Source organism: Pseudopodoces humilis, chromosome 1 (genome assembly GCF_049639895.1).
Source record: "Pseudopodoces humilis isolate 2021_Gansu_Grassland_sample_001 chromosome 1, ASM4963989v1, whole genome shotgun sequence".
Lineage (NCBI taxonomy): Eukaryota > Metazoa > Chordata > Aves > Passeriformes > Paridae > Pseudopodoces > Pseudopodoces humilis.
The window spans coordinates 42,847,761-42,859,933 of record NC_142200.1 but is presented as its reverse complement, the minus strand read 5'-3'; the positions used below and the strand labels follow the sequence as shown (position 1 = coordinate 42,859,933).

General features: G+C 42.0%; 1 protein-coding gene across 5 annotated transcripts in view; it reads right to left on the bottom strand.

The window, feature by feature from the left end:
- Positions 1–1,106: 1,106 nt before the first annotated feature.
- GAREM1 (GRB2 associated regulator of MAPK1 subtype 1) overlaps positions 1,107–12,173 on the bottom strand; it is a 101,658-nt gene continuing 90,591 nt past the window's right edge. For 4 of the 5 annotated variants that reach the window (XM_005517193.3, XM_014257034.2, XM_088054376.1 and 1 more), the window contains 2 exons: positions 9,993–10,159; positions 1,107–6,622 (listed from right to left, as the gene is read on the bottom strand). In XM_005517193.3, the coding sequence (XP_005517250.1) occupies positions 5,710–6,622; positions 9,993–10,159 (1,080 nt within the window). In that variant the 3' untranslated portion in view covers positions 1,107–5,709. The remainder of the gene's footprint in view (positions 6,623–9,992; positions 10,160–12,173) is intronic. The other variant, XR_001331812.2, reaches the window with a different exon arrangement.

The window sequence follows — 12,173 nt, the reverse complement described above, 5'->3', positions numbered from 1 at the left end:
ATGGACATGTTTTGCTTTGGGCTACAGCCCTTCACTTCCCTTGCATGCAGTGAATGCTGTCCTGTAGATCTTTTTCCTCAGGCTGGAGCCAATTAACTGGAGCATTCAAACAATTAATTTTTTTTATTAATAAAATTATTTTTCTTCCCCTTCTTAGGAGAGGGGAGCAGAAGATGTGTCCTAGACAGACCTGCTCATGGTGAATCTTTCTTGTGAAAGCAATTCTGCTTCTCTCTGTCCCTCCCCTCACCCCCCTGTGATGCACATCCTGCCTCCAGACACACTACTTTCCTCTCCCAGATGTGAGGGTTGGAGGCAAGTAAAGCCCATCTGTCTCAGATTCAACAGCAACTACTGTGTCAGATTCTGCCCTGCTTCATGTCTCATAAACATATATTAATGATTCCTTCCATGAAACCCTTCCACAACTACTATTATGCTGTAGTAAACTTTCTCTTGGCCTGGTATCAGCTAATGAAGCTTCAGCCCAAAGGAATCTGGCACAGTAGCAACTTGTCTGCATAAGATGTTGGTGGCTGTAGAGTTGACATTTCCCTCCATTGCCAGTATCGAAGGAAGTGAGAACAGGCAACCTGCAACCTACAGCACAACATTATTTTGTCTCTGATTTCCTCCCCATCCAATAAATGCCTCTGAAACTTTCTGCAAAGCAGGAATGTTTGCACATGGTCTTGCACTTAAAAGCATATCCAGATTATAACTGAATGCTTTCCTCCAAAAACAAGGATAATGGGGCTTGGGACAATAGTGTTTTAGGTGAACGTCTGCTAGAGACAGGCAAGCTGCCTGGCAACCAATTCTTTGGGGAAACACAGCTCGATACTCTTGCTGAAGGGGAAGAAGTGAAATTAGAAGACAGGGAAAAGTAACATGTCTTAAGAGGTTAAATGCAAAAGCCTGATTACTTCTCTCAATTATCCCAATCTTACTTTGCAAAATTCACTATTTGAGAAGTGCTTATTTCCAGATTATACTGAGATGAGCAAGAGGGTAAGTCAGTGAAATTACCAAATGAAAACCAACCCTTTTATGTAATACATGCAACCCAACCAATTTAGTACAACAAATTCTGTACACATTTGAAGTATCATGAAAATAGTGTCTTTAATATACAGTTTATATACTTACAATACGCGGTTTAAATTTGTTCATATACATTACAGGGATATTTATTTGCACCTGGTTTAAATAACAATCTGCCTTCAGCCTTTTACATAAAAACCCAAAACAGCACAGAATTCCACAAAACCCATGCTTCGTTTTATAACGGAAATGTACTAAGCCAAAGTTTTGGGTCTTTTTCTTTTTTTTTCCCTAAGTGTTACTTTTTTGACATACCCAAAGTGAATCTAAAGAGCTAAGAACAAACATATTTCTAATATAATTCAGAAGATTGTCCAAGTCAAGAGAATCACTCTGCAGATTTTCACACCGAAAATTTGGTTATTACACACAAAAATTGTGAAGTCTGAACAACTCCTGGACTACTAGGAGTTTAAGACATAACAAAATGAAGAGTCATTTATTGCTAGGTCTCAGCAAGGGGCCTGCATTTCCCCACTGCCCTGCCATCCCTGTAAATAAAAAGGATGATCCCTCTTGCTTATTAGGATTTCATCTGTACCTTCTGGCTTGTATACAGGAATGCTGCAATTTCAGAGCATCAGAAAGAGGAGCCAGGAGAGCTGGGCTAAGCTGTAGTCCTCTCACAGGGCTGATGTTTGGCTGTTAAGTACCACGGTGTAAAACCCTGCCTGGCCTGCAGGCAGGACTTGGCTGGCCTGTGTTACAGGCAGGCAACCCACTGGGAAGCACACAAGAAGCTGGTTCAAGCACAATTTGTTCTGTGGGGGGGACAATTGAGAAGTTGACTCAGGAAGAAAACATAAGAGAAAACAGTTATTTACAGACAGATTTGAAACACGGTGTGTTTTCAGGTAGCTTCGCTGTTTACGCTGTTTCCCTTGAAGCTGTTGTTGTGGAACAAAGTTCTTTTAAGTGGCAAGTAAACCTGTTCTATTAAAAAATACACAGTAAATTCTAACCCTTGCTTCTAGCTGAAAAGAACACTTCAAAATGTATTTCCCTTCTAATTTTGCGTGGACCAAATGTTTTCCATCCAAGTTTCTAGCCGTAGGCAATTTTTACAATATGGCAAGAATAAGAATGCAAATATGCACTTTGAGTTGCTGTCAACACAGCTTTGGTTAGCCAGGCAGGCAGCAAGACAAAGAATCTTAATCCTAGGCACAATGAGCGTTTGAATGAAACTAGCATTTCCCCACAAGTTTCCTCTCCATCCCTCCCCTGCCCAATTCGGTGTCCACCTCCAGAGCAGCCTCCATACCAGAACCCAGCTTTCACTGCTGAAGGCAGCAGCAGTCCTTGTGCCAACACGTGACAGTTGCATAGAAAGGATGTGTTTCCTGCTGCAGGACAGAGAGACAGCTCCATACACAATTACATGATGTATGTTTTGCTACCAAAACCCCCAGACAAACAAAAACCCCAAGGATAACACACAGCTCAGACACCAATAACCAAGTAAGCACCAGAGGCCTTACATTTATTTAATCTGAGGAAAAAAATCCAAGGTTAGGACTGGCTGTTTTAGTGGACTGCCTTGAAAATATAAGTGATTTTAGGCCCACTCTGGCACAATGTTCGATGGTTACAGCTCTCAGCCCCCAAAGACAACCAACACAACTCCCATCAGCATGGCTGAACTCCACTACTGTCCAAAACCAGATTGGTTTTCCAATGCTGACCTCCACATGCTGTGCTTGGGAGTTGCCATAGCCTGGCTACCTATGGAAAGGTACCCCTTTCCATAACCTGGGATCCAAAGGCTGTGCCACAACATTCCACATGCCCAGTCTGCTCATCACTCTACTGATTTCACCAGAGCAGACACTTCAGTCCAGCTTGTGTACCACAGCAGGTAGATGGACACCAGAGCAACATAATTCACAGAACACAAATGTTAGGAACACCTAAATCCCCCTAAATCTTTGTCTTTTTACAGGACATTAAAAATGGCTTGGAAAGTGAAGGCAATGAGTGGCTAAGGGCAAAGGAAAAAGCTAAATGCTAATACATTATGCATAAAAGTAAGTAAGCAGTGCCAAGGCAGAACAACACAACTGGAAGGTCATCAGAAGCAAGCTTGCAGTAAGAGGTTTTAGCTGTACTTTGGTGCACAGGCTCAGCTTCTGCAATCAATGCACATTTCTAGGCCTTTCTGTGGGCCAGTTCTATCTTGGTTTATGCACATGGGATGTTAATGCAGCACGGTCATGAATGCAAATTCCACCAGTCTCTTTGCAAGAATAACCACTTCAAGCAGGTAAGCAGAGATAACAGAATAGGTATGAATCCACAGTCAAAGAAAACTCAAGGATGTTAATATTCTGGGGAGTGTTAGTAATATTTAATGCTAATATTACCAAGACTGCAGTATTTTCTTTTTCCTTTTTTTTTTTGGATATTTTAGTTGTTTTTTTTTTTTTTGACCTAGAATGAACAAGCTGAGTGAAACAAAGGCAAGTACCTGGCATTAAAAATTTGGCCCTTTCGTATTTGAAGACTCATTTGACACAGTGAGGTTTTAAAGGCAGTTGGTTTCAACTTGCATGAGGTCTACTAACAAGGATACACATCTGAACAGTATCTGAATTTTATCTACTCTTATTTGAAGCTAAAATATTTTAGAATGCTAATTAAAAAGCATCTGGAGAAAGCTATTGATCTGTTGCTTGAAGTCAATACATTACATAAAACAGGATTATGAACTCTTGGGGGTTTTTCTATTGGGATATTTGTTGGCTCTATAGTACCCACAACAAGTGGGCTTTGCTTTCTGGTTGGCAACTGGTGGTTTGCATTACTGGAAGACAAATAATGCATCTTGGCTTCAGCGTGGTGACATGACATGAAATGTGTCCCAACAACAGAAAGCTCTATTTGCTAATAAATTCTTTTTAATGAGTCAATATGGTTGAGAAAACAGGCAAATCTAGCATTTTTGTCTCTGCTCTGTATTTTCTCTTGATGCTCACACCATTGTGCCCACAATGGAGATATTTTTTAATACATCAAAAAGGTAAGCAAGGCAGGTGACGGTGTTCTCCTGGGCAGGGCTCTTCTCAGCAGTAAGTGAAGGTGAAGTTGCATTCCTAGCTTTGATCACCTGAGGATCCTGGGCATGCACACTTGCTGACGAGGAAGGGATAACAGAGTGTTTTCTGACGACTTCCACAAATCCTCAAATCCAGTATATAAAGGCAGGGGGATCCTGGGGTTATTTAGACACATTTCAGAGAGCTCTGTCAACCACAAGAAATCCACAAAGGACTATCAAAAGTTAATCCTATTCCTAGCCTTTTGAGCAGTTAACTTTGAGTGGTCTCCAGGGGCAGACTAATGCCCAGTCACCATCTCTGTGCTCCCTTTCAACTGCTACTTCCGTGTGACATCTACTGCAGTGAGTTTTTGCAGCTGGGCAACTGAATTAGCACATCCTTTGATGCTACAGCTCCTCCCACTTTGACACCCACATCCTCCTAGCCCACTGCAAACGAGACAGGTGAAGTGAAAAGATCACAAGCATTTCCTGTGGCATGGCCCAAAACCTCCCTCAGCCCATTCTCAGCAGCATGCCATGCTCTGTTTCCGATCCCTCCCACCTTGCCAGCACTTTATTTCAAAGGCATGGCACGGGAGCACTGTCACCTTCCCACACAGGTCTAACCACAGGAATAGGAGAGCAGACCAAGCGCATTTTCAGACAATCAGAACAGCAGCAGAAGAAACACAAGGAGTTGTTACCTTCCACCACAGCATGGCTCCTGCAAGGGCTGTGCTAGCAGGCTGCTGCAGCAGGCAGGATCTGCTGAGAAAAGAGCCTGTGCACTGAACTGCTTTTCCCATGAGAAAGCAGCACGACCAGAAGTCATGCTATTTACTCCAGTCATCCGACTACAAAAGCAACTTTTGAAATCTACAGGTCATAAACTTTTAATTGGCCAGGGCAGAGTGGCTCAGTAGAAAATCCCCCTTCTCCCTCCCCTCTGGGCAGCAAGCTAAGCATGACTCTTGGTTTAAAAACATTTAACTCTTTTTGCTCAAAGTAACATGGAAAATGCATCCACGTTACAGATAATCAGGAAGATACTGTTAATAAAAATAATGCTGCAAGAATAGTGTATTAGTGGCACTTCACAGCAATTCTTAACATTTTCAGATGTAGTGTCAAAACCAATGCTTTTGTATATCTGCAAATCACAGCATGTTACCAAATATTATGTGAACAGAAATAATCCTGTAAGAAATACCTTTTTTTGGAGTTAACACAAAACTGTAAACTGGATTGGTGTGTGTCTTTCAGCATCAAATTGTTCAGTAATAAATACGACCAAGTCTTAACAGACTATGGAGTCAAAGTTCCCTTAGTGTCCAGTTTTTAGCAGCTGTTGAATGTTCAGGGATGCACAAAGGCACACCTCTGCAGATTCTCTACCTTTATTATTGACATAGAAAAAAAAGTCCATTCACCACTGAAAAATGCTTATCTGCATAGTAAGAATTTTTCTACTACTATTTACAAGAAGGACTTTTAGTGCAAAAAACCAGGAAGTGATGTATTAGCTCAAATGTATCGAGTACAGTTTCACTAAAAACTAGCCAGCATCACATCTTGGGCCGCCAGCCATTAATGAACTGTAATATTTTCTTAACCTGCAATTTGCTTAGCTTGAAGTCTTCTGATAGGATTTCTTCTGTAAGCTGAACCAGTAAATTGCCATCAATCTTCTCTGTGACAAAAAATGATATGACATCTTCTGACAGACCAATAAACCTCAACGATTTAGATACCTCCTCTATGGAGAGTCCAGAAAGGTCTGTGGGTGGCTGCCAGGGAGAGCCATCCCCACAAGACCTCGGTGCTAACTGGAGGTGGAGGGGAGATGAGAAGGGGTAAGACACAGAGAATGTATCCTGCATGCCCTTTTTAGTGAGATACTGATCTTCCAAGACGACTGGAGAGCCAGCTTTTGATTCCTCCTCAGCACCATCTATTTTCAGTGGCAAGTGACACGTGTCTGCAAGTGTCTTATCTTCACTTGGCTTTGGTGCCCGAGGAGGTAAGGCAGGACACGAATGGCTCTGCTTTGTGTTGCTGTCTCCCAGAGTTTTCTCATCAGTGCAGTCTAGAGAGTAACTTGCTGACTTTGGACAGCTGGAGATGGTGTTTGTGAACTCTGCTGGGGTCAGCGGGGAGTACCCTGTTGGGAGCTCACACCCATCGAAGTCAAAAGTCAAAGGTGCTGGACAGTTTCTCTTTGGCGTACCTGGAGTCTTCTGTCTAGGGTAACTGTAGCTCCTGCTTGGATCAAGCAGGAAATCACTCCTATTCAGGCCTTCAGCAGTTCCTGAAAAATGGTTTGGCCAAGATAACCTCGAAGGCAGAGCTTCAGCTGAGGGGCTTCCCAAAGGCATTGTGCTCTCAGGCTCTTTGGATTCAGTTTTCATCATGTTACAGGGGTAGCAGGAAACAGGTGTACTCTCAGTCAGGTTGGTGTTGTCACTCTCTGAGACGTTACTTAAGGAACAAAGCAAAAAGGATGTTGTTAGTAAGAAAAAAATTTGGCATTTCAATAAACCCATATATCATCTGACAGAGTCAGAGGACAACCATGACAAGGAAAGAATTTTCATTCCTCCAGCAGAACTTTTCACATTTGAATTAACATGTTTGAATTAACGCATTGACAGTTCCTTCACCCCTTCTACAAGCCTGACAAGATGCTGATATACCCAACAGCCTCATGTCTTGTTTTTTCAAGCTCATAAAAAGTAGATGTCTCTATTCAGTTCTGTGTCATTTCACAAATGCTCAGTTTTTCACTGTTGAATTCCTTGGGGATACCACCACAGATAAGAAACAGTCTCACATACACTAGAAAGATGTTCTAATCCAGTACTTTTCTATATATAAACCACAGATGTGTCATGGTATGCAAAAGCTCATATGAGGGCAGGTCACCACTGCACTAGGCCAGTGCACCAGGGCTGAGTACAGAGCATGGAGTTAATGCTCACTGCCAAAGGAAGAGTTTCTGCTGGAAGGGCAAGCAGACCTAGCTGGACATGCTGAAGTGTCAGGCTTTAAGCTTACCCAGAGTAACTTGCCGGTGTGTCTGGGTCTCTAAAATGCTTTGATGTTAAACACTTGATTTCAAAGAGTGAAGAAAGTTACCCTGGATCCACTTCCAGGTGGTGACTAAGCTCAGCCTGTCCAAGGGAACTGATGGTTTACATCCAGAGACAGATATGACAATAAAGGCATGCAACCTGTTACCAAAAGTAAATGTTTGCTGATTTTATGCCACGTTCTAAAAGAAAATCTGAAAGACTGTGCTGATCTTTGGAATTTTGGCCAACTAAACCAGAACACTGGAAAAACAATTAGGAGACTTATAAAATCCTTACTCAACACAACAGACAGAAACCAACAGCTGGGAAAAAAAAGGTGTAATCACTTGCCTCTCTCTCCTGAAAACTAACTACTCAAGAAAGAAACTCAATAGTCACCCCATGACAGCTCAGAGAAAACTGCTTGAGAATGGAGCAGCTATCAAAAATCCAGCACAGTTTTCAATGGATTGACACAAAATTACTTCCTTGTGTGCTTACAGTGGATCAGAGAGAAAGCCAATCTGGACTTGCCTAGATCAAATACAAAGTGCAGATGTGTAAAAACAGCCCTAATCTACATCACTGGAAAATATCTGTCCCAACAGATACAGTTTCTACAATTTCTCTTTCTAACCATCTCTCAGTCTCCATTCTGTGCCTTACAAACTTTTCATCTGTTTATGTCACTAATACAAGTCTGACAGAAAAGCAGCTGGATGTTTACAATAGCAGACATGGGGTTTTTCCCCCTCAACAGGGGTACACCACCAACAAGTCACTTCTGGCTGCTAAAAGGCCAACTGGTGTATTACACACAGCGCAAACCATTTTTCACAAACCAAGCCATCAAGCTGAGAAAACAGTCAGTGAGATGCTGTAAAAAACCAACCATACAGACCAATTAAATTGATTGTTCCCATTTCTGTTCTCTTATTCCATACTATAATTGGAAGATGTATTGATTTCAAAGTTTAATGGAATTTCTGAAAACTGATAGAGTAACATTTTAACATTTTCTAAGTGCATCCTTATTCATCCTCCACTGAAGTGAGCTGCCTGAGACAGTGTGAAAGGATGCAAGACAAGCCACAAAGACAGCTGAACTCAGCTATCAGGCATTTTTAGAGGCAGATAAGGACAAATCACACTGACTTTTTTTCTGTTTAAAATATTGTCTGCAACCCTTCATGATCCAGAAAACAAGATCATTGATATAAATGGCAATTTTCTAGCAGCTTCCTCTGCAACACCAAGTCAGCTCTACCAAAATGGGACATCTAGTCTGGACCCAGCTGGAGATGAATTTCATGCAAATACTGTGAAAGTCACGGCAAATCATAGAATCACAGTATTGTTTAGGTCAGAAGAGATCTCTAATATCATCAATCCAACCATTAATCCAGCATTGCCAAGTCCACACTAAACCGTGTCCCCAAGTGATACTTTTTTTGAACACTTCCAGGCATAATGACTCCAACCTTCCCTGAGCAGCCTGTTCTAATGCTTGATAGCCCTTTCCATGAAGAAATTTTTCTAACATCAAATCTAAACCTCCCCTGGTGCAACTTGGGGCCTTTTCTTCTCATTCTATTGCTTGTTAGTTGTGTGAAAAGACTGACCCCCGCCTCACTGCAACCTTTTGCATTCCTGAGAAACTTCTGTCTTCCTAGGTTTTTTCCCTAGTTTTTTCGGAAGGCAGATGTATTCTTAGCTACAAAGAGAGAAAGCAGCATTTGGTGGGCCTCTAAAGCTGGGAGGTCTTGTGCTCAGCCTCCTGTGGAGTAGGCCTTGACAGAACTACCCAACAGGCTTTCATAAAATAAGCAAGCAGCCTTGATCTAGAGTGATCATTGCCAGATTCACAACACTAAGCTGCAAATATGCAGTACGACTTAGAAAGGCAATTCCAGCATAAGTTACTATACCAACTGCATCCAGGCTGAAATGAACTCAGTGATGTTTCAGAGGAATTTGTAATATCCACACAGCTAGGTCTGTATCATTGAAGTGGTACAAAAAAAAAAAATAAAAATAAAATGGCATGAAGACATCCAAGGCAAAAAGGAGGGGATGCTTCAGAAGGTGTATATACTTTCTGAAGCCAAAGGAAGGACACTGTATCACTAAGAAAAGCTATGCAGCCACATAATTCAGAATTTACTGTCAACTTTCAACTAGCCTGGGTGGATTTTCCAGTTTGTGGGTTGGGCTTGTGCTGAAGTGTGTTTGATGTGGAAGCTGTCTGGCCCCCTTCTGTTGTACCTCACTTCGCACTCAGTGGTGTCTGCTGGTCTTTCTGCCCTCCATCACATCTACCCTGTAGGTTCCCATATAGTTAGCACATTTCTGGATTACCACGCTCTTTTTGTGTCCCTGATTATCAGAGCTGGCTGCATGGCATGCAGCACTGAAATCCCACCCAAAAACTAGCTTGGAGGTGGTCTAGTTTGAAGATTCAAGCCTTTCAAGAAACATGATACATAATATTTTAGCTAGACAGCCTATGTCACCCAAGAATGATATTGCCTCCAGCAGTGCATGCAGGTGTTCAAGATAAACTGCTACGTCCTATCTAGTAAAACATGGCTTCTGCTGGAGCTTTTCTTCCTTTTGAATCTTTATAAATAACTTGACAGGTTATCCCGTTTTGCTAAAAGTCAGCAAGTCTGACACGGCACTGTGCCTTAGAAACAAGCGCCTTCAGAAAGAACCATGCTAAATGCTAACTATCTCAGAAAGCACTAGCACAGTGCTCCCACAGCTCAAACACATACATGTTGTGCAGTCCTGAAGAGTAGTAGGACAGAGTGGGGCTGGGAGAGCGGGTCTGCTGTCGAGCAGGTTTCACTGTGCGAGGAGGGATGGAAGGACTGCTGGAGGACGGCTTTGAACTCCGTGGTGGGACTGGGGGAGCATTGAGGAGCCTGCATTCCTCTTTTACCTGTACAAAAGAAGAACATGTAAGTAAGCAGCAAGAAAATTTGGACAACAGCAGCCTCAACCAGAGGAAGCACATCTGGTTCTGCCTTATTCTTTGAAAGGAAATAATTAAAAAGGGAGGAGAAGAGAGAAATGAAAAAGTATATACATTTGCAACACTATGTAGCTGTCAAAGAAGTCCAAAAAGAACGCTTTGCCACTGGCAGAACTACCAGCAATTTTTCTAGGGCAGCACTCATTTAAAAAGTTGCAGCAATGAAACAAATGTGAAAGAACCTTCCAGTAACACAGAAAATCAGACAGACTGTACCTGATATTACACATTCTGTAAGGATCAATTCATTATGCCTAAACTTCATTAGTGTTGTCTTTTTAGATGTAATAAACCAAGCTTATGTAATGAAAAGATCTCAACACACTTTGATGTTTCCTGACTTCACCAGTGATAGTCAGTCATCCAAGTCTAAGATGATTGCCAGCCTCTCTCCCTCAGGAACAGTACATTTACCTGATATATATATGCCAGCTTCTGGAGTCAAACTTGGAGCTTCAGTCCTTGTGTAGCTGCCAAAGCAGGGCAGGAAAATGCTGTCCAAAATGTACAAGTGGAAAGGTGTACAGAGCCAACAGGTCTGCTTTGTGCAGCCAGATAACCTCACGGCTTAAAACACACAGCTGTAGCACTGATCACCTGAAATTTAGTGTGGTGTGTCTGTGTAGGAGAAAAATGTCAGGATCCATCCCCACAGAAAATATGATGGAATTAAGGACTTAATCTCATCAAGACATATTTGGGAGAGCAACTTTATTTAGTAGGGCTAGAGGTGAGAAGGCTGCTGAGAATTTGGCTGCCAGGCAGGATTTTTAACGATTCACCACCTGCCCCTGGGCAGGAGGAGACCTCTATGTTCTCCTTGTCTGAAACAGTCTTAGATGCAGCAGAAAAGGGAAATTATTTTTGTGTTTGAAAGTTGAAGTTTATTTTTGTATTTCACAACACTGCAGAGCTAAAAGTTATCTTAGCAATTCTGCAACACATAACTAATAATCAAAGTGATTTAATTTATTTAAAACCAAAATAAATGTGGAACCTTTTGCAATCCGCTTTAGTGCTTTCAAAATGCAACAACATATTTAGTACTTTTGTGAAATGGAAAACTGGGGACTAGGACATGGTAGTACATTTTTCCCTAATTCAAAACAAGTCAAAATTACAGGAAATGCCCGACAGCATAAAACACTGAAATAAATCTTGTTCTAAGGGCTCTTATTTGCTCTTTCAAGGAAAGGGAAAAAAAAAAAAGAATCAATTTTATTCATGTTTGTTATTGAATTCAGGCATAAAACTCTTCAACCATTTTAGTGCTGTGCCCCAAGGATGCCTGAAGACTTTTTTCCCCCAAGTCAGAACAGACAAAGTTAATACTGAATGCTACTGAATATATATCCACGGGGTTAGAGACCATTCAGGGGAGCTCCTGGAGCACAGCAGATGGTCAAAGGCTTAAAGTGTTTCTTTCCTGGGAAGACTTGGGCATTCAAAGGTGCTGGCATAACAAACTATGCCAAACTCCCTTGCTGACCTAGACTGCAGATCTGAAAGAAGCCATAAAATAATACCTGTTTGCACTCCCAATTGGTCCCGGTCACAAAACCACAATCACAGCTGCCACACACAGCCCCCAGGAACCCCAGCAGAGGAATAAAAAGGAGGGATTTTGCAGATTAAACTGACAAGCGCAAGGGGAAGCTTCAGGAAAGCCATGCTCACTAGGTCCAAGAGAATGGCAATGAAATAAATGGAGATGAGCGGAACAGCCACAGTGTGACAGGACAATGACCTCGCTGGCTGTTGCTCTTAGCTGGAAATACTCTTTGCCCCAGAAGCACTAGGTGTCACATGGCTGTCAGACAGATAAAACACATTTACACTGCACAACCTGAAACTTCTATTTGACACTGAGCTCTCTCATGCTCCAACCCTCCTTCCTGGAACCTAGGAATGGTGGCCCATT